The sequence below is a fragment of the Vipera ursinii genome (genome assembly GCF_947247035.1).
Source record: "Vipera ursinii genome assembly, chromosome: 6".
Classification (NCBI taxonomy): domain Eukaryota; kingdom Metazoa; phylum Chordata; class Lepidosauria; order Squamata; family Viperidae; genus Vipera; species Vipera ursinii.
This window is the reverse complement of record NC_139515.1, coordinates 63005128-63032161: the sequence shown is the minus strand read 5'-3', so window position 1 is coordinate 63032161 and position 27034 is coordinate 63005128. Positions and strand designations below refer to the sequence as shown.

Sequence of the window (27034 nt, the reverse complement as noted above, 5' to 3'; positions counted from 1 at the left end):
TCCCAGCTTCTGCCAACCTAGCAGTTCAAAAGCACGTAAAAATGCAAGTAGAAAAATAGGGACCACTACAGTGGGAAGGTAACAGTGTTCCGTGCGCCTTTGGCGTCTAGTCATGCCGGCCACATGACCACGGAGACGTCCTCGGACAAGCGCTGGCTCTTCGGCTTTGAAACGGAGATGAGCACCAGCCCCTAGAGTCGGAAATGACTAGTACACATGTGCGGGGGAACCTTTACCTTTACCTTATCATCTGTATGCTTAAGTTCCAACTGGAACAATAGTAGTAGAAATATAGCACTAGTAGAAAAATCATCATCATCACTCTAGCCATCCACTCCTGCAGTGGATAGACATGTTTCCAACCAATACAGTCCTGACCTTTCTTTTGCCTGTTAGGCCTGCAAAATGAGGACCCAGATTGTTGGGGGCAATAAGCTGACTTTGTAATAATGCCGCTTGGGGAGGGGGTGAAAGCCCTAATAAGCAGGCATATACATAGAATGAAGGCTATTGCTAAGCACATTGATTTGTGCTTAGATTGTAAGCCACCCTGAGTCTTCGGAGAAGGGCGGGATATAAATGGGATTTTTAAAAAAATACTTGCTCATGTTGTAGATCCATCTTGTTTTAAGTTTCTTTCGTGGACGCTTTTTATCAAGTGGGATCCATTCTATGGCTGCCTTGGTCCACCTGTCATCATTTCTTGCTATGTGACCAGCCCATTTTCATTTCAATTATAATAATAGTCTTTATCACTTGGTTTTAAGAAAAAAATAACAGTCCTGGCACCGAAAGACTGGATTCATAGGTCACATCAAAGTGATTTGTTTTAGTTTGGCATAGTTTGCTGTGTAAACACTACAACTTGCAAAGCTTTGTTTATGACCTAAGTGTGATATATGAATCAATTGTTTACTTGTTCATTAAATAAACCACAACTAAAACAAATGAAGTTAGTATGAAGTAGCAATCCAGTCACAGGCCTAGAATGAAATTCTAAAATATAAGTTTTAATTATATGCAGATGAAATGGGTTTCCTTTAAAGTCCTCAGCAGCCTTCCCTGACATCTAGGTTCCAAATGCATAAAACAATGCACAAATTACCCCAAGCCTATTTAACTTTTTTACTTGAAAACTTATGTGAAGTCCAAAACTTCTCAAAGGCACCAAGTAAGAAATCTAGACTATACAATGAAGAACCTTGGAGGGTCCATAGATGAAATCTCACTGCAGACCATCAAATAATGAGGGTCTAGCAGCACCTGATGCTCTGAGTTATGATGTTTCGTTTCCTCTACAACCAAATAATTTTATAGAACAAGGTTGCACTTTCAAATGCGGTCCCAGTTTAAACACAAAAATGAATCCATACAGGAGAAGATTCAGAATAGAGAATGCTTCTATGGATTACTCTCAAATCCACGTTTTTCAGAATGTACCTGCATTACATTCTGCAACTCCTGAAGTGAAGCAATTAACCTCTGGTTCTCAGCTTGCAAATCAGAAATGTCAGTAAATCCATGATCCTCCACCTCCCGCTGAGGTGCCATTAATGTTTGTTTCTTCAATAAGGAACACTCTTCCTCCATACTAGCGATCTTACATTTCAATTGATCTATCTGAAATTTGGAACAGATAAAAGACTATTACAGCACTACATTGATTATAGCACTAGCGAAACAAGTAGTTTACATTTGTATAGGGCTTCATTTTGATTGGGAAGTTAATCAAAATAAAGTCCTACATGAATTTTTAATGGTTCACAGTCAATAAAATATTGTAATAAAAAGGAGTAAATTGGAGTATAGGTGAGTTCTCTTCACAATATATACCCTATTTCTTAATTTAATAATGGATTTGTGGATTGGCAAGCCAATCATTTAATGGACACATGCTCAAAAACTTTTAAAATAATAGGTAAAAAAATCCAGAAATTTGAGATGCCTTATCCAATTTTATTTCCTCCAGCTAGACTTCAACTCTCATCATTTCTGGCCAACACATCCAAGCAGGCTCACTGACCTAGGATGGTGGAAATTGTTATCCAACATGACTGGTGGCAAGTAGTTTGAGGAAGGTAGAATAGTGGTTTCAGAAAATGTCTAATCTAAACACATATAGATTTAAAGTTAAAGTTGTGTTGTGATTCAGGGTCAGCCTGTGGGTTTGGCAGTTGGGTCGGACGACTCAGAGGAGGAGGGGGGTGTTGAAGAGCTTGCTGAGGGGGTTGAAGAGCTTGCTGATGAGAGCCCTCAGCCAGACCCCTCCCACTTGGTCACGACGGAGACCCAGCTGTGTGAGCCTGACAGCGTGGATGAAGATGACCCACAGCTGGCCCTGTTCAAGGATGCCCGATGCAGGAGGCAGTCAATCAGGAGTAAACAGAGGAAGGCAATGGGGCACCTCGGAAGGAGGCAGAGAGAAGCCACACCCTGAACTGTATAAAAGGGGAATGCGTGGGAGGGCTGGTTTGCTGAAGGCAACCGCTTGAATAGTTCCTGTTTCATAGCTCCTGTTTCATGGTTGGTGTCTTGTTTTGCTCTGTTTTATGTTAATAAATTTGGCAGGCTTAATTCCAGCCTCTTGCCGTTTGTAAAGGGGTTGTCCCTGCCTTTTCTGCAGGACAGGTAGCAGGCTGGTACAGAACAAGTTGCATAAAGAGGAAGTAGACATGCCCATTGCTCAAAGTGAAATTCAAGTAATCAAGGGGCTATCTAATAAATTCTGTCAAGTATCTGGAGTGAAACATTATTTAAAATGGGGACTTGACATCTATTTTATACCCCTACCTGCTTTTCAATTTTTCAAATGTAATCTAACCTGGGCTTCATCTGAAGAATCTACCAATCTCCAGAAAAAAATCTAGTGATTGGCACTTCAAATGAATCCAGGGGTTGCATTTAATATGGAGCAATTCTAAGACTGCTGAAAGCATCTAAAAGGAAGACACAAGGGTAATCTAGCTAAACCCACATCTTAGACCACCATGGACAATGTTTGGTAGTAGGAAAATGGAAGAAAGGCCGTACTAAATTAAAATTGATGGGTTGCATCACACACATAGGCAGGGTTGGGATTTTTCCTCTTTTCTTCTTGAGTGGGAATTATGCTTTTTTTAACAGTGTTATCTTGGGTTTATGCTTTCAAGTTTCCATGTCTTTCCCATCTCAAAATGGCAAAAAATCATGCCCCCAATTTTGTAAATCAGGCTAGAAAGTTCAATAGTGTGCTCAAAATGATTTTAGGGGCTAGAATAAAAAAAGCACTACCAATTTATGTTTTAACCAACAAGAAGAAAACAATCAAGCATTCCTACACAAAAGTAAAACATACAATACACTGTAACTCCATCATGTTAAAGGGATCAATGCTATAAGATGAGATTCTTAAGTTTTTTTCTCTCTTTTATAAATATAATAACACACTAAAGCAGACATGTCAAACACAAGGCCCGGGGGCCGGATCCGGCCCGCGAAGTGGTTTCATCCGGCCCGCGAAGCCATCCTGGAAACAGTGAGGGAACGGCCCCCTCTGCCTTGGCCCTGGCCCAGAGACCGTACTTCTGCCAGAGACCCTCAGATCTGTCCCACTCCTGCCCAGGCCCCCATAGGCACCCTTGATGCGAACGATGTAGAGCTGGCCACGCCTACCCAGTAGGCCATACCCACTCTAGCCACGCCCACCCAGTAGGCCACGCCCACCCTGGCCATACCCACCCGGCCCCCTGAGGGCAACCACAATGCTGATGCGGCCCTCAGTGAAATTGAGTTTGACACCCGTGCACTAAAGGGATTAATGAATATACAGGAATGAATCTGTCTTTCTTTAACCATAGCTCTATTCTATCTTAGCCTGGGTTGTTCAAGGTAATTTGTTTATCAAATTTATGCACCGCTCTTCTCTACAAGAACCACGAAGTCTATATTTCATATTTTGCCTTTACCATAAAATCAATAGTCTCAGGTAACTTTCATCTGCTATATGGTACAATAATACCAGTTTATCTGATGGTTTTAAAGATTTTTGAGATAAAGTAATGAAGGTGACTGTGAATTCAAATACTATATGCAAATAAATTGGTATCATGCTATAAAATTGGTAGTTTCGTGCTTTAAGCACAAAGAAAGATAAATGCTGACATAATCAGAATCTAAAGCAAATCTTGAAATAACCAGAATAATTTATGTTATGTACTGGGCTCTTAAAGTATACCACGTGGGTTGCTGGAGCAGCTAATGGCTCTCCAGCAACCCAGACTACAAGTCTCTGGTGCTGCAATTGGCAATCTCCAGGCGGCAATGGTTGATTCAAACCTATTGGCTGCCGCCTAGGGGTTAGACTATATACTGCCACTAGTTGCAGCCTTTTCCCCAGTACAGTTTCTGCACGAAATAAACTATGAATTACATTGTACTCAGCTTCGCGTCTTCATTCCTGCGCCAAAGAACCCGCTATTTAACAGTGGCGATGAAGGTGGGATCCTGCTTCACTGATTAAGAGTTGAAGTCTATGAGGGAAAGGCAGCACACGCTGGAGGGAAAAGGCATTTCCCCCCCCCCTCTCAAGGTCGGTTAGCAAACTATGCTAGCGACATCGTGCTCAGTGGACTCATTCCCTGAGCCTGGAAGCAGGATCCGGAAGAACGCAGGAACCAGCAAAAGAATGCCGAAGGTCAGGAAACTGAGAGAATTTGACGTGAAACACCCAGAGGAATGGCCATCATATCTATCACAAGTAGAAAACTACCTCAGGGCCAATCAGATCACGGAAGAAGGACTGAAGGCCACAACGCTACTCTGCGTGTGCAGCCCAGCAACCTTTGATTTGGCTGAGAACCTTTTCGCACCAACACCGATTGAAGCAGTATCCTACGCAGACCTCAAGAAGAAGCTAACCAGGCACTTCCAGCCCAAGATGTCTGAAATGGCTTGACGGTTCAAGTTCGACCAAAGAGTGCAGCAACCGGGTGAATCAGCTTCCGAGTTCATAGCGGGCCTGAGGCAGGCCACACGCCTTTGCAAATTTTCAAATTTAGAAGAGCGACTACGAGACCAGCTCGTCTGCAGCCTACGGGACAGCACGCTTCAGTAGAGACTCTTTGCTAGGCCAAATTGAACATTTTCTGAAGCACAAGATGAGGTGATGGACGACAAAGCTACCGGGGGTGCCATTCAAACAGTGCAGGCCGCCAAATCGACAAAGTTTGAAGAAACGGTCCACCATGAGGACGCCAAAAGCACAGAAGAATTCTCCGAGGAGGAAGAACCTGAAATCAACCAACTCCAAAAGCAGCCCAACGCGCAACACCGAAATAGCCAGCAGCGAGAGGACAATTACAAGGCAGTTCTCTTACCGAGATGTAAGGGGTGCGGTGGCAACCATTTTCACGCCAACTGCAGATTTCAATCAGCCACATGCAGAGTTTGCGGAAGGACAGGCCACATCGCAGTGGTTTGCAGAGCCCGCCAGAGAGACCGGCCACCCAAACACCAGTCGGAAGAACCGACTAGGAGAGGTACTGGGGCCCAGGGTCCAGTTAGTGTGGGGGTTTTCAGAAGCCATAGAAGCGTATGCCGCACCAGGGCTCAACGCCCCCTCAAACCCAAACTTAAGCTCATGATAGAGCTACAAGGAGTTCCATGTAAGATGGAATTGGACTCTGGCTCTGCAGTTTCAATTATTTCTCAAGACACTTTTAACTTCGTGTGTAGGCGCAGTAACAATTGGGCCAAACTAAGACCCTCAGATATAATCTTAACGGATTTTCAAAATGCTCACATTAAAGTTAAGGGAGAAGCCACCTTGTTGGTAAACTTTAAAGGGTTTTGGGGGCATCTGGATGTAATAGTGGTAGGGGGCCAGAGAACGAGTCTCATTGGACTCGATTGGTTTGATGCCTTAGGTATTCAGATTACTGGCATAAACCAGACACAAACTGCAGACCTCATGTCAGTATGCGAAGAATATGCAGATGTTTTTGATTCAACCCTAGGCACATACACAGGCTCGCCTATCTCATTTAAGTTAGATCCCAACATAGTTCCAATCAGGGTTAAGCCTCGTAGGGTCCCTTTGCCTTAAAACATAAAATTGATTCTGAAATCGATAAGCTCGTAGAACAGGGTGTGTTACAGCCTGTTGATGGTGGGGAGTGGAAAAGTCCTATAGTCACTCCACTTAAGGTCCAATGGGGAAGTTCACATTTGTGCTGACTATAAATGCACACTAAATAAAGCCCTCAAGCAACATGCTTACCCGGTCCCAGTGGTCAATCATATTTTAGTCTCCTTGCAAGGGGGTACCATTTTTGCTAAACTTGATTTAGCACAGACCTATCAGCAATTGCTGGTTGATGAGGCCACAGCCGTGGCTCAAATGATCGTGACTCACAGGGGGGCTTTCAAAGTTAAACGCTTACAGTTTGCAGTCAGTGTTGCACCGGGTATTTTTCAGGGAATCATGGAGCGTACACTCAAGGGTATTCAGGGTGTCTGCCCTTATTTTGATGATGTTCTTATTGCAGGGGAATCCCCAGAAGTTTTGGCCAGTAGGCTCAGGGCTGTCTTGCACAGGCTTCGCGAAGCAGGCCTCAAATTAAAAAAAAACAAGTGTAGTATTGGGGTTTCTTCAACAGAATTCCTGGGTTTCCGAATTGATGCTAATGGCATTCACCCTGCTGATTCTAAAGTGAAGGCCATTAAAATGGCTCCTAGGCCCAAATCAAAAGGAGAGCTACAAGCATTCTTGGGCCTCCTAAACATCTATCATTTCTACCTCATAAGGCCGCAATAGCAGAACCCCTCCACAGGCTTCTAGATAAGAAAGCTCCATGGAAATGGACTAACTTACATGAAAAAAGTTTCCAGGACTTAAAAACACTATTGTCAGAAAAGTCCACTGTAACTCACTACAAAGACTCTAAACCTGTATGTCTTGCATGTGATGCATCTCCCTATGGGGTGGGGGCAGTTTTAAGTCACATAGAAAAAAATGGGAAACAGGTTCCTATAGCATTTTACTCAAGGACATTGTCCTCTGCTGAGCGCAACTATGCTCAGATTGACAAAGAGGCCCTGGCCATCATTGCTGGAATAAAAAAATTCCATGACTATTTATATGGCAGGGATTTCACGGTATACACTGACCACAAACCTCTGTTGGGACTTTTCACAACAGACAAACAAACCCCCCACATACTATCTCCAAGAATGTTGAGATGGTCTATTTTCCTATCTGCATACAATTTTGAATTAATTCAGAACCGGGCAAGGAAATGGGCCATGCAGATGGCCTCAGCAGACTACCACTGCCACTAATGTATCCAGATAAGGCTCCAGCTGCTAGAATATTGTCCATACAGGACATACCTGAATTTCCCCTCCATGCAGGGGACATTGCTGCTGAAATTGCCACAGATAAAATACTTAGTAGAGTGTTGTCATGGGTATACATGGGCTGGTTGGATAAAAGTCCTGGCTCAGAATTTTAGAGCTATTTTGTCAGGAGGCATGAGTTATCTGCCCATAAAGGGTGCAGTTTATGGGGAAACAGAGTCATAATTCCCACTTCCCTAAGAGACAGGGTTTTACAATCATTACGTGAAGGCCATCCAGGCATTGTCAGAATGAAAGCTTTAGCTAGAAGCTACCTCTGGTGGCCTGGCCTTGATAAGGCCATTGAGGTTCAAGTCCATGGTTGTTATACATGCCAGCAATCTAGGCCTGAAATGCCACAGGCTCCAGTTCACAGGTGGGAGGAAATGCACACTCCCTGGTCTAGGGTTCACATAGACTATGCTGGGCCCTTTCAGGAACAGCTCTTCCTTATAGTAGTGGATAGCCACTCAAAATGGCTGGAAGTAATTCCAGTTCCTAACACGACTACTGCTAGGACCATCCAAGTGCTGAGAAAACTCTTTGCCACACATGGGTTGCCAGATGTCTTAGTTTCAGATAACGGAGCCCAATTCACTGCTGCTGAATTTCAGGCTTTCCTTAGAGCTAATCTCATCACACATGCAACGTCTGCGCCTTTTCATCCATCTTCTAATGGTCAAGCTGAACACATGGTGAGGACAGCAAAGGAAGCACTCAAGCGCATTGTCACAGGTGACTGGCATCACAGATTAGCAGATTTTTTACACTGCCAGCATTCTACGCCCTGCACTACTACAGGCAAAAGTCCTGCAGAACTACGTTGGGGGAGGTGTTTGATTACTAAACTGGACAGGTTGCATCCAGATAGAGTGGCAGCAGAAGCCTCTCGACCAAAACCCCCGAGGGGGCTGCACATGGGCTATTGGATTTGGGTCAGGAACTATGGTCATGGGAATCTGTGGGTTCCTGGTCAAATTACCAAGGCATCCAGACCCCTATCTTATGAAATGGGGTTGGAAGGAGGGCGAGTTGTCTGATGACACATTGATCACTTCAGGAAACGGTTTCCAGAATGGCCACTAAGTGAGGACTGCATCATAAGTCCCTCCCCAAGGTCCTCAAACTTGCGGCTAAGCCAGTCCTCACATGGACTATCATGACTTTTCCTTCTTAACTGAGGCAGTACCGGAGGGAGAACTGGGGAGCCTTGGAGTGCAACATGGGTCCCCTGAAGGAGCAAGCCAACCAAACTTCAGCAACCGCTGTGCCTACTCTGCCGAACAGTCTGACTCTGGGGTGGGCCAACCTGGAGAGGCCAGCCAGAGTGCATCGAATCCCCTTGACTCAGGAGCACAACGGGACACAAGTCTACCCAGCCCACTGGGTAAGCTGGTAGACCACAAAGTGATGGGAACTCCAAGACGTTCCTCTAGGGCACACAAGCCTCCTTCATATCTTGCAGATTACGTTGTAAAATAAAGAGCTATATATTGTTGTAATTCCTGTTGCCACTACACTACAGAAACTAGTGCTATGATGTAACTGTCTAAAAGTGCCATTTTTGAAGCCTATTCATTGAGATGTTGTTTAATAACATTGTAACCTACATTGTTTTTTTTACTTTTATTATTATCACTTTTAGTGTGTTTGGATAATGAGTCTTGACAATTGTTGAGACTAATTGGTGTTACTATGGTCTGATCTAAGAGGGGAGGGGTGTTATGTACTGGGCTCTTAAAGTATACCACATGGGTTGCTGGAGCAGCTAACGGCTCTCCAGCAACCCAGACTACAAGTCTCCAGTGCTGCAATTGGCTATCTCCAGGCAGCAATGGTTGATTCAAACCTATTGGCTGCCCCCTAGGGGCTAGACTATATATTGCTACTAGTTGCAGCCTTTTCCCCAGTATAGTTTCTACACGAAATAAACTATGAGTTACCTTGTACTCAGCTTCGCGTCTTCATTCCTGCTCCAAAGAACCCGCTATTTAACAATTTATATGCAGTATTTCATAGCATATAAGTACATATAAATGCACTCTCAAAATTCAGCCTACATTTCAGGGAGATACAGTTAACATGAAAAGATGCCCCACCCCAGTTTTAACTTGTTTAATTTGCTCAAATGAAAATTAGGAATAGTTCTGCCATGGCCTATAAATTAATGCCTTCCCAGAGCAAACACGAAACGACTTCAAGCTCAGATCTAACTAAAAAAGGCCAGAACTGCCACCATCTATCATTTTTACAGCATCATCAATATGCATAGGGCTTTGAACAGTAAAATAGCAAGTAGTGGCTTATTCTTCAGGGACATAACATAATTGGAAAAAGGGAGATATAATAAATATCTGACACCATATTATTAAATGCAATTATAATTTACACATATCCTTAGATAAATTATAATCTGGAGGGTCAACATAAGGCCAAGCAAGAGAGACAATCAAAAGGCCCGAATTTTATGATTTATTAGGAAGGCAAGGAAAAACTGAATGGCTATCTAGAATTGCTGCTATACCTGGAGGCTTGCCTTGCATGCAATCTGATATATCCATTTAAAAAGAGAAAGTCCGAAGAGATATGCAAAACTCCTGCCTGAGACCCCTGACAACTACTGCCAATCAGAATAGGCAATAACGGACTAAATAGATCAACAGCCTGACTTTAAATAAGGCAGCTTCTTTTTACCTTGTCTGGAAAAGATGATTGGACATATTTGGGACACTGGGAATATTGAACGGCAGATGAGAATATTGAGGAGGGACCATAAGGCAAGAGTTAAAGTCTTTCTTTTATGCAACACATCCCAAATTTAATTCTGACACCTACAGCTTTATAAATATCAGATATGCAATGGTGGATGAGCTTCCTGCATAAAATCCAACCATTCTTCCTGATTAAATAAATTATATTAATAATTAGATAGTAGAAAACAACTTATGTTCCAATTCAAACTAATTTTTTTCCTGGGGATACTTTAAAAGAACACTATTTGTTATGCATGAAACTACTATTTGATTTTCATTAAGTCCCGTTATTGCAAAAGAACAGTAAGCACAATCCAATACCTGCACAGCAAGGCCATAATCTTGGGTTGTTTTGGCCTTTCCCACAATGACCTTTTTGACTTAGTCGAAAGGATCATCTGAGGTTTACCATTTTTATAGGAGACATTTTGCTCACTCCCATTCATTGCTTATGTCATAATTCTACCATAGTATTATGTGTATTACAAAGAATGAGTCTACAGCAAGAAAGAATCCTACATTGGGACCAAGAACTGAATTTAATCTTCTGCCATCCTAAATGGTTCGGCAGGCTCACCTTAAAACAGCAAGGAATAGGTAGACTTGCTATGATCAATAGTACTGAATCTGATACTTGTACCTAGGGTTTATTTTTAAACTGTACGTGAATAACATCTGAAATATTGAATAACATAGTATTCAAGATTGTTTTGGTTATTTCTATGTCCTCTTCTTTCTTTTCTTGTTGGTTATCTTGTTGGTTCTGATTTTGGCTTTAAACCTATGTTTAGCTCCCCAAAGTTCTGATGTGTGAGTTGGGGAGTTCTAAAAATCAATCAATAAATAAATGTAGATATGCTCCTATGGTTTGTTGTTGTTAGTTGCAAAGTCATGTCTGACCCATTGTGACCCCATGGACAATGTTCCTCCAGGCCTTCCTGTCCTCTACCGTCTTCTGGAGTCCATTTAGGCTCATGCCTACTGCTTCAGGGACTCCATCCAGCCACCTCATTCTCTGTCGTCCCCTTCTTCTCTTGCCCTCAAATCTTTCCCAGCATTAGGCTCTTCTCCAGTGAGCCTTCATTCTCATTAAATGGCCAAAGTATTTGAGTTTCAATGCTCCTATGGACCCATACATAAATTGCACTTGCTATTTAGAAGAATCTTGCTCATCCTGGACCACAACTCCCAGGTAAGCAATTCTCAGAATTCTCACCCCTGGCCATACTGGTTGGGAAGATGTATGCAGAGGAGCAGGCAATATATCCCAGATTCTCAGTCATCCAGGTCATGGTTGCCCCAAAAGTGCTTTTTCAAAAGGCTACAGGACTTTATTTTTCCTTGAAGACATTTCGCTTCTCATTCAAGAAGCTTCTTCAGTGCTCCAGAACTGAAACATCTTCAAAGAAAAACAAAGTCCTGTTGCCTTTTGAAAAAGCACCTTTGGGACAACCATGACAACTATATTCTATCTTTCCTCTCAGAATTTACAGAAGCATAAAGGATGGTGGAAAGTCTCTCCTAGTTTTATCCCTAGAACTGCAGTTCAGGAACATAGATTCACCTGAGACTAATTTCCCTGGAAAAGATTTCTGTCTAAGGTGATTAGGTATTTTGCAATTCAAAGAATATCTGCTGATCATACAGCAGATCTAGCAGAAGTGCACAATTATACCAAACATACTTCAGAATAAATTTTAAAATATATTTATAAATCAGGTTTGTAACTAACATCTCTAACATAAAGATTCATAAACACAAGTGCCAAACATATTTGTTCAATCATTGATTTTCCAAGACTCTGTTCAGATCTAAAACTACAAATCTATCTTCCTTAAAAAGGACACCAGCAATGTCAAACTATGAAAGTTTAAATTTCCTAGCTAGTAGGGGTCACAGTCATAAAGGAAACTCATGTTGAATAGAACCTACACTCAACTTGGCACATATACAGATTAATTTTCAAATTTCAAAATGTTTAACAATCTGCATTTCACAAATTTGTGGGAGGAGGGGTTTGGCATTTAGGAGTATCATCTGGGTCATGAGTTACACTGGAGTTTGGGCACACACTGTAGATTAAGTGTGTTTGGGCACACTTAGGAGAGAAAAAACTTAGGGCAGATAGGAAGGGACACCAGTAAATTCAGCAGAGAACAGAGTTAGAAGGGTAAAGGTGAAGGTGAGAGTTCCTCCAAATGAGCAATGCAATGAAAAACTATGGAACAAGAGAAGCAATTTTATACCAGACATAGCAGAAAGTGCCAAGAAACTGAAAGCAAGATGAACTGATTTTCTGGTACTTTTTTCATTTCTTTTTTACTAGGATTTTAGGAGACATTTACCCAAACACTATTTTAATAACAAAATAACTCTGGATCAAGAGAAGAGAGCTTACTTTAATTTGGACATAATTCCATTGTACTGAATCGCAAATATTAGCATGCATTCATGTGTGTACATACAATTGCATGCACACCCTGCTCACCATACCCCAAGTTGCAGATCCCTACTCCTTAAGACCGCAGTGTTTTTCTCTTCGCATAGTTGTGCAAAGCGCATGGCCAGCAAATAATTTTCATCCTTCAGCCTTAGCAACTCCAGGCTCTTGGTATCCCACTCTTCTTGGAACCTCTGCCAACCTTCTTGCACTTTCTGTAATCCCTGGAGCTGTTGCTTCAACTGGCTACATTCCTTTTCTAAGCCTTGGTTTTTTATTTGGAGCTGGTGTTCTTTGGCCAGGTGCTCTTTTCGCTGGGCCCTCACCTTCTTCACCTCCATCATCAGGAACTGAGTCAGGCCTTCAGGACCCTCCTCATCTGGAAAAGGGACAGAGGACGATCATCAGGTTAGTGCCACGAGTAGACAAAATGCTAGGAGCCATCAGTCAGAACACCTCATGTATAATTCAATAATCCAACTTGCTTCAAACTTCTACTTAATTTGCAAGCACTTAATGTGTGAAATAGCTTATAGTTATAGTTTATAAACATGCATGTATGCTGAAAATTTGGGTCAATCATCACTGCAAGCTCATAGCAATACACTTAGCTGCATAAGGTGCAAAAGTACCACTTGTTCATGGTAAAACTGTTCTGTAGAAAATCTAACCATCTGACACTTGTGGCAAACAAAATTCCTTTGCTCAAATCTATATGAATGTACGTACATTTCAACTTGTATTTCCTGAGAATTGCACCAGATTCTCTGTGAGGCCTATTTATTGTTGCATACTTGTAATACGGAGATGTTTCTCTAATGCATACCTATTATACACATATTTTGCATTCAGAAAACACAAACTGTATAATCACATGATAATTTATTAAAATGCAAGCAGACTGGATTATTTTAAGAGCAAGTGATCTCAAACTATATGTTTTGCTTTTATTTTGGGAAGAGAACTGTTCAAATAAAAATAACATTTGTTCACAGATAACAGTGAAGATACATAGCACATATAGCAACAAAAGGTATATCAGTGGAAGCTGCAGAAAAAAGGCAAAACAGTTAACCAATATACAGAAACATACGGTAACTATGATATCATGAAGCATTCTCTGTTACTACCCTGAATAGAAGATATTCCTGGTAGGACAGTTCTAAAAAATATCCATGTGGCTATTTCTATTTCTGCAAATCTCAAAATCAGATTGCTTTGATGACCAATATAAAGCCAGTCCTGGAGTATCGCGTCCTCTAAATGACAGCCACTTTCTGATTAGGAAAGCATTCAAAACAAAATCAAAACAGGACAAATATAGACATTTCAGTACAATACAGGCCAAGCAATTTCACATAAAATTCTCAATACCAGCAGAAAGTTGAATAAGGCATCTACCTATGAATATATACAAACTGCGTATCAAGAGCTTTGAAGGGCTTCCTTCCTCCAAAGTAGAATCAAGCCTATCTAAATCTGACTGCATATTGTGTTTCTTACAATCTCTTACCCAAGATCATAGAGCAACGCTGAACAGGTTGCTTTCCCGTCAGTCGGGTGAAATGTTCAGGGTAATAGAATTCCAAGGACTCCAAGAATGCCTCGTAGCCTCGCTTCCCTCGCCTTCGAAGGATATCCATCAAGAGTCCTGCAGAGGGTTGTTTTTTAAAAAAAAAATTCACAAGGATAGGGTACAAATGATGGCTTTAAGTGATGAGCATCCAGAATCCTAGATTTGGTATTCGCATATCACACGAAGCCATTATGTGCCAAATTCTGGCTCATTAAATAAATTATGATTTTTCTGAATAAATAACAATTAGCTAGGTTTACAATCACACTAAACCATAATATAGGATTTAATACAGTAGCCTATTCCCAGTGTAGAATTATGAAGCCGGAAATTATAAACTTGGTCTAACCTTTATAAGAACCTTTATAAGAACAGCAATGGTCTTTTCAATTTACAGGATATGAGAGTCAAGTCAAGACAGCAGGATTTAGGGAAATTCTTTAGGTCTTATATAAGGTTAAGCAAAAAAGAAAATACAGTCCTCAAAGGTTACAACCATAATGGAGTCTGCCCATCAATGGTTTATTATGGATGCAATTTTGCTAAAAAAACTAACAGTAAATGTTAGTAACACTTAATGACCGCAGCTAAAAAAATATTGTAAATTCACTTAATGATCACAATGCTTGGCAACTAATTTTCTGGTCACAATGCTTGACAACTAATTGTAGATTTAAGTCAATGATTACATTAACATGCTCTTGCTATGGGCTCGCAACTTGGGAGTCCTCCTAGACTCACGGCTTACTCTAGAAGATCACATAGTAGCCGTGACTAGGGGGGCTTTCGCTCAGGTTCACCTGGTGCGTCAGTTGTGGCCCTATCTGGACCGGGATGCCCTGTGTACGGTCACTCATGCGCTCGTGACCTCTCGTCTGGACTACTGCAATGCTCTTTACATGGGGCTTCCCTTGAAGACCACTCGGAGGCTCCAACTGGTACAGAATGCGGCCGCGAGAGTTGTCTTGGGAGTTTCCCGGTACTCCCATGTTACACCTTTGCTCCGCGAGCTGCATTGGTTACCAGTTGTCTTCCGGGTGCGGTTCAAGGTCTTGGTGATGGTTTTTAAGTCCTTACATGGCATGGGTCCGGAACCTCAGGGACCACCTGCTGCCGGCGTCAACTCCCCTCCGCCCTGTGCATTCCCACAGAGAGGGCCTCCTCAGGGTGCCACCGGTCAGAGAATGTCGACTGGCGGCCCCCAGGGGGAGGGCCTTCTCCGTGGGCGCCCCGGCTTTATGGAACCAACTGCCGGTTGAGCTCCGGACAGCACCGGATCTTCGCTCCTTCCGGCGCGGGTTAAAGACCCGTTTATTCGAACAAGCTGGCCTGGCCTGATGGGGGAACCTTAGGGTTTTAATGGGTTTTACATTTTGATTGTTTTAATTCGGCAATTATTTAATCTTTTTTTAACTTTTGTATTTCTATTTATATGCCCTGTTCACCGCCCTGAGTCCTTCGGGAGAAGGGCGGTATAAAAATTCAATAAATAAATAAATAAATAAATAAATAAATAAACAAACTGACTAATCAATAAAGTTATACAATACTATACCATTAGCATGTTCCATCACCGTCAACAGCAAAGGGAAATAAAAAAAATATCAATAACAGAAATTAAAAAGAGAGAGAGGGTGGATTTTGCTTTTCTTTTTGCTGGACTTTGAGAACATCTAAGTTAGATTTCAGCCTTAAGGTAAAGAAACTGCTGAGCTACATTGAGATTTGGTCTGCTTCAGCATGGCTTTTTTGTGGTACACAGAGCCACGATGCGATCCCTTCCTTTCATTCAAGAGCCAACTAGCTTTCTATATTGTTCTTTAAACAAAAAAGAGATTTTTCACTGATTTCTCCCCCATGCAAATTCCAAACATCTCTCACCTGTTCGGTTGCTCCTGCATGGGAACCGATAGGCACTCAGCACCTCCTCTTCATCTTGCTCATCTATCACACGACATTGACGTAAGTAGGGTGTCAGCTTTTCTGGATTCAAAGAGCGAGTTAGTTGGTGTCGCACACTCTCAATCTTCTCCCACAAAGCTTCCTCTTCTTCTTCTCCTTCAGAAAGACTTTGGACCTGGATGATATCATCTTCAGGTCCTATGAACACATATTAAGTAGTACTGAAATTAAGGAGATTAATTTCCTCAAGTGCTTTTAAGCAGCTTGGGAGTTGGATTTTTCCACATCATTTTAATAGGGCTGTTCTTTATTGAAGACTGAGCACCACAAAGTACGGTATATTTATTTTTAGACTCTGGGCAGCTTACAATATTCAATAAACACCTAAAAGTATAATTGTTAACAATCAAAGCATCAAAACTACAGAAAAGTGAGCTAAAGGTTTTTTAAAAAGTAGATGAACGAATGTTAACAACAGCAGAACCACCTCACTAGCTCACCGATCCCTGGAGTTGCCAGGCCTGCTGACACAATCAAATCTTGAGGAAGTCTCAGAAGCTCAGAAAAGATGAGGCCAACCTCATCTCAGTGGACCAGAAGATTCCACAATGTGAGGCCTGCTGCAGAGAAGGCCCACGGCCTAAGGCCCATTAAATATAACTCCCCAGATCAGTGCTTTTCAACTCATGGTAGGCGTACCACAGCACCTGGCAGGTGATATACATATGACAGGTTGAAAAGCACTGTAAAAAAAGAGTGTAAAAAAAAGTGTAAAAGTATAGTGGGGGGATGAGCTGAAGTGGCGGCAATGCCGCACAGGCCTGTGGGAGAGTCAAGTGGAACTGTGGTGTTGCTGGGGCTCTGCTGAGCACCCAGGATCTGTGTGGGGCTCCAGCTGATTGGCGCTTCTGGAAGCAGCTCACAGCCTTGGGGGAAGGAGTCGGAGAAGAGAAAAGAAAGAGGAGAGAAGAGAGGAGATAAAAGAAGGTTTTGGAGGGAAAGGGAGAGAAAAAAAAACAACATGGAAAGAGAAGGGGACAGAGTAAGAGAGAGAGAGAGAGGAATGTATAGCCTTGGGGAAAGGAGTCAGCTGCAGCTGCACCATAGAGAAGAGGAGGAGAGGAGAGAGGATATAAAAGAAAGTTTTGGAGGGAAAAAATGACATGGAAAGAGAAGGGGACGAAGAAAGAGAGACAGAGGAGAGGAGAGGCTTCTTTGAGTCAACCAGAAGGAGAGAAGGGACTAGAACAGTGCAAAAATTAATGTCAGAGAAACAAGCACAAGTTTCCCATTAAAAGTGTGGTTAAGTGGGTGTACAGATAGTCCTCAACCTACAACCACAATTAAGCCTAAAATTTATGTTGCTAAGTGAGAAATTTGTTAAATGAGTTTTGTCTTTTCTTGCCACATTTGTTAAGTGAATCATTGCAGTTGTTAAATTAGTATCACAATTATTAAGTGAATCTGGTTTCTCCATTGACTTTGCTTATCAGAAGGCTGCAAAGGGGGATCACATGACCCTGGGACACTGTGACCATCATAAATATGAATCAGTTGCCAAGCATCCGAATGTAAATCACCTGACCCTGAGGATGCTGCAATGGTCATAAGTGTGAAAAATGGTCATAAGTCATTTTTTTCAGTGCTGTTATTACTTCAAACAGTCACTAAGCGAACTAATGTAAGTCGAGGATTACCTGTATTTTATCACTTTTTTACTTTTTTCTTTTTTTTTTGGTCATCAAGTTTTTGACACCTTGCTAGGCAACTGGTGATATTCAAATATTGCCATATCCTAAAACTGGTACAATCTGTTAAAAGGTTGAAAAGCCCTGCCCTAGAACACAGAACCTGTCTCGTGCCCGCTCTGCTGGATCTGGTGAGATGGCAGATGAAGTTGGAGCAAGGCGAGCCCTCAAATAATCTGGTCCCACAACAAGAGCTACATTCTGCACATACATAAAATTATTTTTATTTATTTTTTTATTTTAATTCCATTTATATCCCACCCTTCTCCGAAGACTCAGGGTGGCTTACAAGCTTAGCAGTAGCCTTCATTCTATGTATATGCCTGCTTATTAGGGCTTTCATACACCCCCCAAGCGGCGTTATTACAAAGTCAGCTTAATTGCCCCCAACAATCTGGGTCCTCATTTTACCTACCTCGGAAGGATGGAAGGCTGAGTCAACCTTGAGCCTGGTGGGATGCGAACCTGTACTGATTGCAGGCAGCTGGTGTTACTTAAGGAGGCATTAGCCCACTACTCCACCAAGGCTTTGAGTGGGGAGTCTTGGGTAATTTCTTTGTTTTTTAAAACTAAACTATAATATTCTTATTTTAAGGCACACAGAATAGTAATGACCATGCACAAGCTCAAGAAAAGATGTATCTGCTTTAATTTGTTCCAAGCATGTGCTGTCTACCTACAGAATCTCTAAATCACAATTTGCCTTTCAAATGTAAATTTCTGCACAGCATAATAATAATACGTAATACATAATAATTTTCCTATGCTTTCCATCTCAAAATGACAAGAACTACTAAAGTCAGAATTAGCTCCAAAGGTTGTAATAAGAGAAGTCTGGGACCACATCTAGCACGGTGTGCAAGTTATCAACTCCTGAGAAACAATTACCTGCAAATAAGTACTATCAACAAGGATGACAGAGACATAAAAACAATTCCACATTTTAATGCACTTCAGATGGCTGTACAAGCTGGAGATTAGGCCAGTTTAATTGAAGACATCTATTATAATTACCAGATATATGAAGTCTTGGAAGTAAGCCCCTGAACAAACATCTAAATTTTGCAACTATTTTTTTTCTGTTTTTAATCTATCTCAAAACCCATTTTCATGGTGAAACCTTTACTTCTTATTCCTGTCTTAAACATGGAATAATTTAAATGCAGTTCTATGGCTCAAGTGATTCATGCCATTTTCAGCCCTCAGTCTAATTCTTGAAACTCTCAGTATCACTCAAGCCTCCAAATCTTTTGTTACTCACTCTCTTTCTTGTACCAAGTCATGATTTGCTGGACAAACTACAATGGTGGCATTCATACAATTTGCTACACCAAATTCAAATAAACCCCACAGTAGTTTAGCACATCATACAACAGCAGAAGAAGCAAAAGGCCCAAAGTGGCATGCAGAAAGAAAATAAGACAACGCTGCAAAGCCACAGTGTGTTTTCTGATCTGACTCTGATTAACGTAGCCTTGATTGGCTTTGATAATAGTCATTTACAAAATCCTCCCAACCCCAAGATAAAGCAGAATTCTGGGAACTAAAACCCAGATCTCTTAAAGTGGCCAAGGTTGATAAACACTGAGCTAATACATACTTATTAGAGACCAACACTATTTGATCAAACCAAACAGAATGGGAGAGCATTTTAGAGTCTATACAGCTCCACATAGAAAGAAAATCCAACTATTCAATAATGTGAAGAAGGCTTCAATAAGTAAACAACAGTGTGCTAATTATTCAAAGAGATGTAGGCAACTTGGAGACCTTCAAATATTGCTAAACTATAATGCCAAAACCTTAACTATCCCAGTCAATAAGGAGAACCATGTTGGGAGCCATAGGTTCCCTCTGCCCCAATGTCCCTAATATTAAGCAAACTACAATTATTATCTCCACTAAAAAAAGTTAGACTTTACTCCAGGGGGCAAAATTACTAGGAATTTATGCAGTTACTCCCTGAAATAAGAGCAAAGCTGCTAAGAACTTGCAAAGCAGCAAGATAAGCTGTTCCACTGCCTGAGCAGGACTTCCTGCTATTTTTCCATTCCCTCTTCAAGGAGTTTCCACAGTCTTCTCAAAAGCACTGAACAGCCAAGTAGATTAGCATACCCAAAGTCTTCAAAGATATAGATCCAAATAGTTGGTTTTCTACCAAAACTATTTTAGCAATTTCAATGATAGCCAGTAGGAATAGATACATTACACAAGTGTGGAAACAATGGTCACTATTTGATTCTGTGGTCTAACTTTAACTGCCTTCCCTTAACAAAGGGAATTGGAATTTGACAAGTTACTGAGAACTCAAGACAAATTACCAGGAATCTTGTACATTATGGAAGTTAAACAACTTTCTGAATAACCCATAACTACTAGGTTCACTCAACAGATGCAAAACTGAGTTAAGCACACTTTGGCTTAGCGCAATGTGAGAATACATAATGTAATTCTCAGAGTAAAGTTTTCTAGTTCAGAAATACTACTAATCTTCACAAAATGTCGTGCCTAAAAATTCCAACCAAAATAAGAAAGTATTGCTGAAATTTCAAATTACCAGCAATGAGCAAAGAGATTTTAAGCTACAGTTAAATGAACAAAAGAAGCAGTACTGAATACTTCAGAAGTCTGAGCTCCACAACAGCTTTCAAAATTGGTTGCCACTCATAGTGCAGGATTTATAGGAACTCTTTAGTTTAACACATCTAGAGGAATTTAGGTTGGAGAAAAATTGGTTCATACAAAGTTTGATTCTATAGGATAGTCTTGTTCAGTCAAACTATCTTGCTATAGCAATTTATTTTTGTTAAACACAAGCAGTAAAGTGAAGATAAAATAATATGGTCTACTCTGTTCATGTCACATAAGCAAAAAGGCAAGACAGCTAAAAAGATAAATTCAAAATATACAGACCAGCTTGTTCTGTGTCCAAAGTCACTGGAATATTCCATCTTCGGGGTGAATCCATAGCTTGGAATTATTGGGATAAACCAACTTCAATTTTGAGTAGCAGAATTTCTTGAAAGCAACCACTGATCACAGAAAATGGAAGTAAGCTACAAAAATCAATTATATGATATAGTATAAGGAAGCATCATATATGCATAGATTAACATCAAAAGTTTATCCTTTACTCTGTCTTCCATAGTAAGAAGAAGTGGGACAGAGGTTCTCAATGAGGTAAAGACAGAAAAAAGAAATTGCTAGGTCCCTATCAAATGATATCTTTCCTGTATCTATCCCTCATACTCAAATGGTTTATGGGTTTCATCATGATTTGATTTTGACTTACTATAATGAATGAACTTTCCCATCATGCTTTATTGTAAGCCAGATCATTATGGCTTGTTCAACAAATTATATAAACGTAGCTAAGCCACAGAAATAGTCTGGACTTACAAATTATATTAACACATGTTCTATCTTGCTATGGTTTGTTTAATCATAATCCATAATGGCTGGGAGTTCACAATATACTAAGCTCAAACCACATTGTCAGATAGGCATTTTCTTGTGAGATCTTAGTACTAGTTCATATTAAGGTCATAATTTATCCAATCTCATGATGTTTGCTGCATCCTGGAGCCAAATCCATATATTGATGGCTCAACTCATGTTTTGCTGAAATAGCAGCATTTATCAGGAGTCTACCTTCTCACTAAAAAAACAAAACATATTTCCCTAGCTCCTAGCTCCCTTTCATCTATCACTTCCCCTTCTGTCTCCATAGAAGGAGACAGTGTTTCAGTGTTTCAAGCTATGTAGAACTGAAATCAGTTGCAGATTGTCTTCAGACCAATTGGAAAGGATGGGAAAATGAAAACAGAGCAATGACATATGTGTGTAGAAGTATTCATGGCATGATCTATGAGCTAGTTACACCAAAACACAATTGGGTTCTTGGGACTTTAACAACTACTGGCTGATATTTACCAACATTGTCAGATTGGAAAAAGCCATCTCTGCCAAATGATTGCCTAGAGCAGTGAAAATGACAGTCATATTCTTCTATGAGCTAAATATGAGCAAGTTCAGGTCTTTAATTCTCCCAAGTCCAACTAAGATTAAAAGGAAAGGGCCAGAATTCTAAAGAAATGTTTTGAATCATCAATGCCAGACATGCAGACATGTTGCTGATTCATAGTGCACAGATCTCATTGTATACACATTAGTTTCCTTGGGGCTATGCAGTTTCAGCATTAGTAGTCTGCATAAATCCTGTATCCAAAGAACTATGTATCTATTTCTTGATGGTGAAAGTAACAGATTCAAAATCACATATTCATATACAACTAAAACATTTAAAATAGTCATTAAGATTAGTTATTTATTTAGCGTATGGCTGGTCACACACAGAATTAAAAGCACTTCATATTTACAAGTTAGAACAGTTAAAACAATTTTTTTTTAAAAAAGAAGCAATTATAAAACCTAAGAGGAAAACAGAAATAACATTTCAGAGTTTAATGTCGAGTTTGGAGATCCAGTCAGTAGCTGCCGTTGTTACGCAGAGGAAATCCTTAAAATCTCCTGGGTATCTTCTATTAGTGCATTCCCTCACTATATGTTGGATAGTCTGTCGGGGAGCCCCGCAATCACATTGTGCTGAAGGTGTTTTTCCCCATTTATACAGAGAATCGGCACACACCCCATGAGTCGTTCTAATTCTATTGTATGTTACCCATATGTGTCCGGGTAGATTAAATCCTGGAGGTATACTATTAGGATTAATATGCTCAGAAATATCTTGGGAGGTATAGCTACTCCATGCTTCCATCCATTTTTGTATAGTGCTCTGATGTTAAGATTAGTTAATAGCCACCACATTGTCTGAATTACCTTATTTGCTGTGCCACAGAAATCTGAATAGTCCTAAACCAAGTTTTCTTTTGGAAACCTTTTAAGTTTACACATTATCCTCAGTGCCAGAATAAGCATCTCTTGTCCATTAAGCTTCTCAGGGAATTTGGAATATCCCAAGTAAGTCTGAAAAAGCACAATATCTTGTCTTAATATTACAACGCAATACTTGCCTTTTATCTGATTTGCTAAATACAGATGCTTCTTTTCATCCCTATATAGTTAAATATCCTTCTTCCTTCCCTTGCCACACCTTTCTCTCTCTCCTGAAACTTGGATATTTAAAGTACACGTAGTTTGGACTTTGTCATATAATAATATGAATCAAGGAAAAGGTTATCGATAATAAAACTTTTATCCCACCTTAAATGACCTTGTTATTCAAATAGAAACAATGGCCCAATACAACACTGTGCAGGCAGCTTAAGGCATCTGAAATCACAGTTGGTTTTATGTTAAACGACTAAGGGCTGATCCTCAGAACCAAGACCTGATGCCAAAGCTCAGATCTGAAGGTGTGAGAGAATTAAAAAGAGGAGACAGCTGTCCAGGTACAGTGCTATTCCTTCATAGCAGTAACTATATAGACAAACCTCTCCATCTTCAGGGGGAAGGGGGGGCAGAAGGAGGGGGAAAAAAGAGACTGGCTTCATATATCACTTTTAGCCTGTTTGTTCAATAAATCACAATGGCTGGATTCTGCAAACATCCTGAGTTAGGGACAAAGGTAGAGCAAGCTTTTCCAAGCTATCTTGGGCTTCATGCCTAAGTCACTTGAGAAATATCATATATCGTGTGGTTATTCCAAAGTGTATCTATCAACACCGAAACAGCACCACCTAAGATCCATGGCTCTTTGCAAAGAAGTGGGGCAGAAGGGAGAGAAAGAGAAAATAAAAGACAACTATGGAATCGCCTGAGTTTTACATCCTTGGCCTTAGTTGCTGCAGGATTTGTTGACATCTGCTCAGCAGAAACAAAAGACCCCTAAGCCGCCTCCAGCATTGAAAAAACCCACCGATTTCCCCCCCCCCCCCGCTCACAACTCGCACCACGAAGGCTCGCGTTACCTTAAACTTCTCAGCCGATGGGCTAATTCCAGAGGGAGAAAACTCCCGAGCTGAAGGGGCCCTTCTTCGCGTTTGCCTTCCCTTTGCCCGCTTCCCTTCCTCGCCCTCTCCTCCTCCTCCTCCTCACTTACTCCTTCGCCTACTCATCCTGCCGACTCAAACCGAGACGCACACCTGACGGCCGCAGTCACAGCCGCTTCCTCCCGGGCCAAAGAGGTGGGCGGAGAGGCAGGCCGAGGCAAATTTGCAACTGAATGAAGCATTCGAGGTGGCTGGAGCCAAACAAGTCCCAGCAGCCCTTCGGCCTGCTCAGGAATGCGCGCGGCTGGATTGAATTCCCGGAGGGGAGAAACTCACCCCCGCGGGCGGGGATGGCAAATAAAAGCAGAAAAGAACTCGGAGGAAGCCCGTCGCCAGCTGAGCGGCCCGGGGACCCTCACAACCTAACTCTCTTTGTCGAAAAGGGCAGCAGGCAGGGTGGCGAGGCGGAATTTTTATTGTACATCCCAGCGCTTTTTACGCGTTCCTTGCATACACGTTAACCGCAACAGGTTAGCGGCGGCGGCGGCGGCGGTTGTGGTCACTGCAAAAGCAAAGGAGCTTCGCGTGAGGGTTTGCGGCTGGACTCGCAGCCGCGCTTAGTCATAATGCGCTAGCTTGTGATTTAAGAGCCTTGTTTGATGGTTTCGTGGGTTGTATAAACCTAGCCGGTTGTGCTTATGCACGGGAAGCTTACGTGCAGAGGTGCCTCAGAACTGTTCCTGGGGTCAGAAGTCCAGGCACCTGCGGCGCAGCGCTAGGACCGCATTTCGCCATCTGAAAAAACGACAAGTGATGGGACAGAAAGAAAGAAGTTTGGTGATGCTGTTAATACAACCCAGGGCTTGGCCGCACCTCCTGTTTTGCATTTCTCTTTTTTAAAAAAAAAAGTTATCCGGCTGAGACTCTATATCAGACATGTCAAACACAAGGCCCGGGGGCCGGATCCGGCCCGCAAAGTGGTTTCATGTGGCCCACGAAGCCATCCAGGAAACAGCCCCCACTGCCTTGGCCTTGGCCCAGAGACCCTCCTTCTGCCAGAGACCCTCAGATCTGTCCCACTCCTGTCCAGGCCCCCATAGGCACCCTTGATGTGAACGATGTAGAGCTGGCCACGCCCACCCAGTAGGCCATACACACTCTAGCCACGCCCACCCAGTAGGCCACGCCTATCCAGGCCATACCCACCCAGCCCCCTGAGGGCAACCGCGATGCTGATGCGGCCCTCAATGAAATTGAGTTTGACACCCCTGCTCTATATAGTTAATGATCCTCCTTTTGATATGTTTACTTCTAAAATATAACATATTTTTCTGGAGCAAAATAGTACTTTTGACAAGTAAACCATTTGTTGTTTAAAGTAGGACTAGGGTTCCAAGAGAATTAACAGTATCATTATTTTTAAGTGCAGTAGACACAAACTAGGGTAACCCAATAACTTCTGCATAGGTTTATTGTGTATACAAAGACCGTGCCCAATTTAGATCAATGCCACTCTTGCATATTCCTCCAATGCCATTGGGTTTCAAAAGGTCAATGACAGGAATAGCTTTCAGTCACAGGAGAAATGTTCCAGCATAAATAAGCAGCCCTTCTTAGAAGCTTTCATAAGAATATCTGCCCTTACTTTTTTCTTCCGGAAGCCAAACCACGAAAACACCTTCTATCCTTACCTGTTGAATGACAAACTCTTCCCACATGCCTGACAGTGGCCAGCATGCCTCCCTGCTTCTCTTAATGCAGAAAGTGAATACAACAATGTGAAGAGTCTGGGTGTGCCATGATTTTCTCCTTGTTTTTCCACTTCCACATATGGGTACCACTTGCAGTGCAGAACGCAAAGCAATTACTGTATATTGCCAGTGTTGTAGTCAGTTACAAACGTAGTCCAGTGATCTGAAAGTACAGTTAAATGCCGTTAAACCTATTGGTGTTTAACTACACATAAATTAACCAAAGATTCCCAGATAGCTTCTATTGAAATTGCCAGTGTGAATTACAAGAGAAGAAGGAGACGACAGAGAATGAGGTGGCTGGATGGAGTCACTGAAGCAGTAGGCGTGAGCTTAAATGGACTCCAGAAGATGGTAGAGGACAGGAAGGCCTGGAGGAACGTTGTCCATGGGGTTGCGATGGGTCGGACACGACTTCACAACTAACAACAACAAGAGTGTTCCCTCATTCCCAAACATTGTGCTATTCTGACACAAACCTGAGTCCAGCTTGAAAATCTTATCATCTGATTCATTTGCCTGATTAAGCATTTGGATAGGTAGCATTCTTATTCCTGCTCTGGAAAAAGAAAACCTTGAACTGTACTCCCAAACAAATGTCCATCCATTGATTATCATGTTTGAGAAAAGAAATTGCAAAAGACAACCTGTGATTTTCTCTATGCAATGCTTAAGTATTAACAGTCAGACTTTGAACTAAATGCCTGTGCAGTCCATGATAGTCTCTCTTCTGACTGGCAGAGGCTTTCTGGACTCTTCAGCAAAGAAAGATATTTCTCTATTTTTAACTGGGATTAATTACGATTATCCTAGAATTGGCCATCTTGGAATCAAGCACAAAAGCAACCTAGTTTTTCTTACTACAGTCACCTCCAAAGCTGCATAACAGGAAAACAAAATCAGACTAACCAATGGAATCAATATTTTATTTTTCTGATTTTATACATTTTTAATAGTAAGCATAGGCTAATGGTTAGTGTTGGCTATAAATCTTTTTCCTATCCAAAACAAATAAAGAATTTAAAGAGCTTCTGAGCCTGAGAAACAACACAAGGAAGACAAATGCCTCCCCTGTGTGCATAAGTGGGGAAACAGGAAGAAATCTACAGTGGTTTCTAGGGAACACTTACATATCAACATGCCGCAGTAGCAATCCATGCATTCTGTTCCCCAAGGCAAAAAATAAAATTGGTGTATATCCTTTGGTGTTTTTTTTTAAAGCTATATTTTATTAAACTGAACTTTTGTTGTATTTAATAGTGCAACAACCCTGTCTTCCAAATCTGATCTATAAAATGGGACACCTCACTCCAGCAAATAGGAAGATTGGTCACAGCAGGCGTGAAAAAGTGCTATTCATTATGCATTTTTTTATATTTGGGAGCTGCATTCTGGCTAACATTCAAGGCAGCCCTTAAAAAGAAATAGGAAAAACATCAAAGCAACAAAGCCAATTAAAATACTTAAAAAATTTAAAAGGACAATTGAAACAATAAAAACTACCCAATAGCATTAACTATTGATAATGCTCAAAAACTA

General features: G+C 41.4%; 1 protein-coding gene across 2 annotated transcripts in view; it reads right to left on the bottom strand.

Moving 5' to 3' along the window:
- CARD10 (caspase recruitment domain family member 10) overlaps positions 1 to 23966 on the bottom strand; it is a 59572-nt gene extending 35606 nt beyond the window's left edge. Inside the window, exons 1-7 of one of the 2 annotated variants that reach the window (XM_083365524.1) lie at positions 23855 to 23966; positions 22633 to 22779; positions 20707 to 20849; positions 16025 to 16243; positions 14081 to 14218; positions 12621 to 12946; positions 1441 to 1620 (exon numbers count right to left, since the gene is read on the bottom strand). In XM_083365524.1, coding sequence (XP_083221650.1) covers positions 1441 to 1620; positions 12621 to 12946; positions 14081 to 14218; positions 16025 to 16243; positions 20707 to 20761 — 918 coding nt within the window. In that variant the 5' untranslated portion in view covers positions 20762 to 20849; positions 22633 to 22779; positions 23855 to 23966. Of the gene's footprint in view, positions 1 to 1440; positions 1621 to 12620; positions 12947 to 14080; positions 14219 to 16024; positions 16244 to 20706; positions 20850 to 22632; positions 22780 to 23723 lie in introns of both variants that reach the window. The other variant, XM_083365523.1, reaches the window with a different exon arrangement.
- Between the last annotated feature and the right edge of the window lie 3068 nt (positions 23967 to 27034).